This window comes from Grampus griseus (assembly GCF_964374135.1).
Source record: "Grampus griseus genome assembly, chromosome: 20".
NCBI lineage: Eukaryota > Metazoa > Chordata > Mammalia > Artiodactyla > Delphinidae > Grampus > Grampus griseus.
The window spans coordinates 47,688,528-47,691,082 of NC_139014.1; the positions used below are offsets into that span (position 1 = coordinate 47,688,528).

General features: G+C 59.3%; 1 protein-coding gene across 1 annotated transcript; it reads right to left on the reverse strand.

Moving 5' to 3' along the window:
- Positions 1-262: 262 nt before the first annotated feature.
- On the reverse strand, positions 263-628 carry LOC309838666 (uncharacterized protein; the record flags this gene model as incomplete). The annotated part of the gene is made up of 1 exon (XM_082679893.1): positions 263-628. One exon carries the CDS (start codon positions 626-628, stop codon positions 263-265), a length of 366 nt encoding a protein of 121 aa, XP_082536019.1.
- Positions 629-2,555: the final 1,927 nt, after the last annotated feature.

The following is a 2,555-nucleotide window of genomic DNA, read 5'->3' on the forward strand; positions in this document are numbered from 1 at the left end:
ATGGGGTTCAGTCGCACCGCGAGATTCTAAACGTTGGAGTCTGTCTGTGTTCCCGCCCCTAATCCCCAGGTGCTTGTTTCATTAGCGGTAGCTGCTTTGGACGTTCCTACTGATGGATAGTTAGACAAAGGTAGTGACAAGCAGAGAAGAAAAGAAGCATCAAAAGCTAGATGAAGGGGGTGCGGCGCGTCTCCAGACACAAAATGCCAAGCCCTTCTTTTCCCTTCCCTCCCACCTCAGCCCAGAGCCCATCCCCAGCAAATCAGGCTAGCTGTAAATGGATATAGGTAAAGATGCAGGAGGTGATGGAGAAGGCGATGGCCGCGTAGATAAAGATGGAGAGGTGCGGAAAATGGTCGAGATAGCAGCCCTCGTGCAGTGGAGGCGCCTCCTCCTGGGGCTGGGGGCGCGCCGCGGCCTTGGGGGGCTGCCCAGGGCGGGCCCCCTGCGCCCTCCCACCAGTGCGCCGACCGGCCTTCCTGCCCGCGGCCCCCGCCGACTTGGGCCGGCGGACAGCGGGGGGCTCTTCTGGAGGAGGCTTGTCAAACAGGCCTTCGGAGTCAGAGTCGGGGTCCGGGCGAAGCTGCTCGTGGTCCCGGGGTTTGCGCTGGAAGAGTTGGTCAGCCATTGGCGAGAAGCGCGGCGAGGCGTGTCTGCCTGTTCCGGGTGGTCAGATCCGGACAGGGTCGAGGCGCAGCGGGCGGCGGCGGGGCTGCGGCTGTATTTCTACTACCGGGGAGGGGGCGGCGTGGGGCGGAGCCAGGGAGGGGGCGGGGGCTCTGCAGGGTCTGCGCAGCGTTTGTCTCAGTCGAGGCTCCTGTTGCTCCTGGCTCCCGCTTCAGCCCCCCGCTTGTTGCAGAGGTTGGCTGTACAGGTTCACAGGTTAAATCTCCAGGGCGCTCCAGGGCTGGCGCCTCAGGAGTCTGTGTGCAACCTGCCCCGTTTCCATGGCAGCCTGACGCGGGGTGCAGGAAGGAGGGGGTGCGAGCTGCTAACTGGAACCCAGGGGCGCGAAAAGGGGACTTGGGGCCAAAGAAGCGGAAGTGCAGACGGCCAGGATCCCAGCTCCGCGCGGGGCTTCCCCGAGGAGTTATTTCTCCTCTTAAAAGAAATACTGTGTGTTTTTTTTTTTTTTTTTTTTTTTGCGGTATGCGGGCTTGTCACTGTTGTGGCCTCTCCCGTTGCGGAGCACAGGCTCTGGACACGCAGGCTCAGCGGCCATGGCTCACGGGCCCAGCCGCTCCGCGGCACGTGGGATCTTCCCGGACCGGGACACGAACCTGCGTCCCCTGCATCGGCAGGTGGACTCCCAACCACTGCGCCACCAGGGAAGCCCTGTGGGGTCTTTTTTAAATTTTAATACATGAAAAATCTAATACATAATCTTTGTAGAAAACGTGAAAGTTAGAAAACACTATGGCAAAACGAGTAGCAAAATAAAGGCGACCACAATCCCGAAGCCCAGAGGTAGCACGGTTAACGGTGGTGCGTTTCCTCCTGCTCCTCTCCCACGAACGCAGTATCCCGGCCTTTTGGGCGTCTCACATATGGTTAGATTAGGAACAAGTACTTTCAAAGGTTGCCGTACCTGAGCCGGTTCCCCGCCCCCCCCCCCGCCCCCATCCCCAGGCTCCTCTTGGCATCCCCAAGGCCCTTCCATGGCTTCCACTGGTACTGCCACAGACTGCTGGGTACCACAATCTCCTGGCACCTCTGTTGCACCCAAGATTCCAAGGCTGGTTGGTGTTCCCTTGTGGAATGTGGGGAGAACAGCCACTAGGACTTACTTGGGTCCCAGTGGTTTGGAGGGGCACACCGGCCCACCAAACTCAAACTGTCATCAGGGAACTCATTCCCTCCTGCAACTGAGAGGTCCAGGGGGAACCAGGACCAGTGTGCTGAAACAATGTCACCAGGGTGCTGTCTCTCCATCTTACAGATTGTCAGGGACTTCTTGCAGGGCAAGAGCCTACTACATAGTGGTAGGTACTCAGATAAAATTTGCTGAATGAATCGTAATGATTGAATGGCTGTTAGCAGCAGCAGGATCACATGCTCACAGTCTAGCAGGCCGGAGAATATGGAACCCACATACACTGTTGTTGGGAATGTAAAATGGTGCAGCAACTTTGGAAAACAGTGCCCTTCTGAATGCCAGCCTCCTCCCTCTCTGGCCCTCTGAGCACTCCTCCCAGGCCCTGTGAGGACCACATGGGGTCCTAGGAATACACTTAGCTAGAAGAGGAGTCCAGCAGGCCCCCCACCTCCCGCCCCCAGCAATCCTCTTAGCTGCAGGCTGGCCTAGGCCTGGATCCCCCTCCGACAGGGCAGTCCCAAGTCACCGCCCAGAGGAAGGTCTCGGGGGGTTCCCTGGTGGGAGGCCAGGAGATCGACAGTGGGCAGAGGGAGCTTTGTACTCACCTGACATCAAGGCCACCTCTGCGCATGCCTGGGCGCACAGCCTGCTCAGGCCCGTCTGGTCCCAGGTGTGGATGGCCAGGTCCCAGGCCTGCTGCTCCCCATACCGAGCCACCAGGCGTGAGGCCACCTCCATG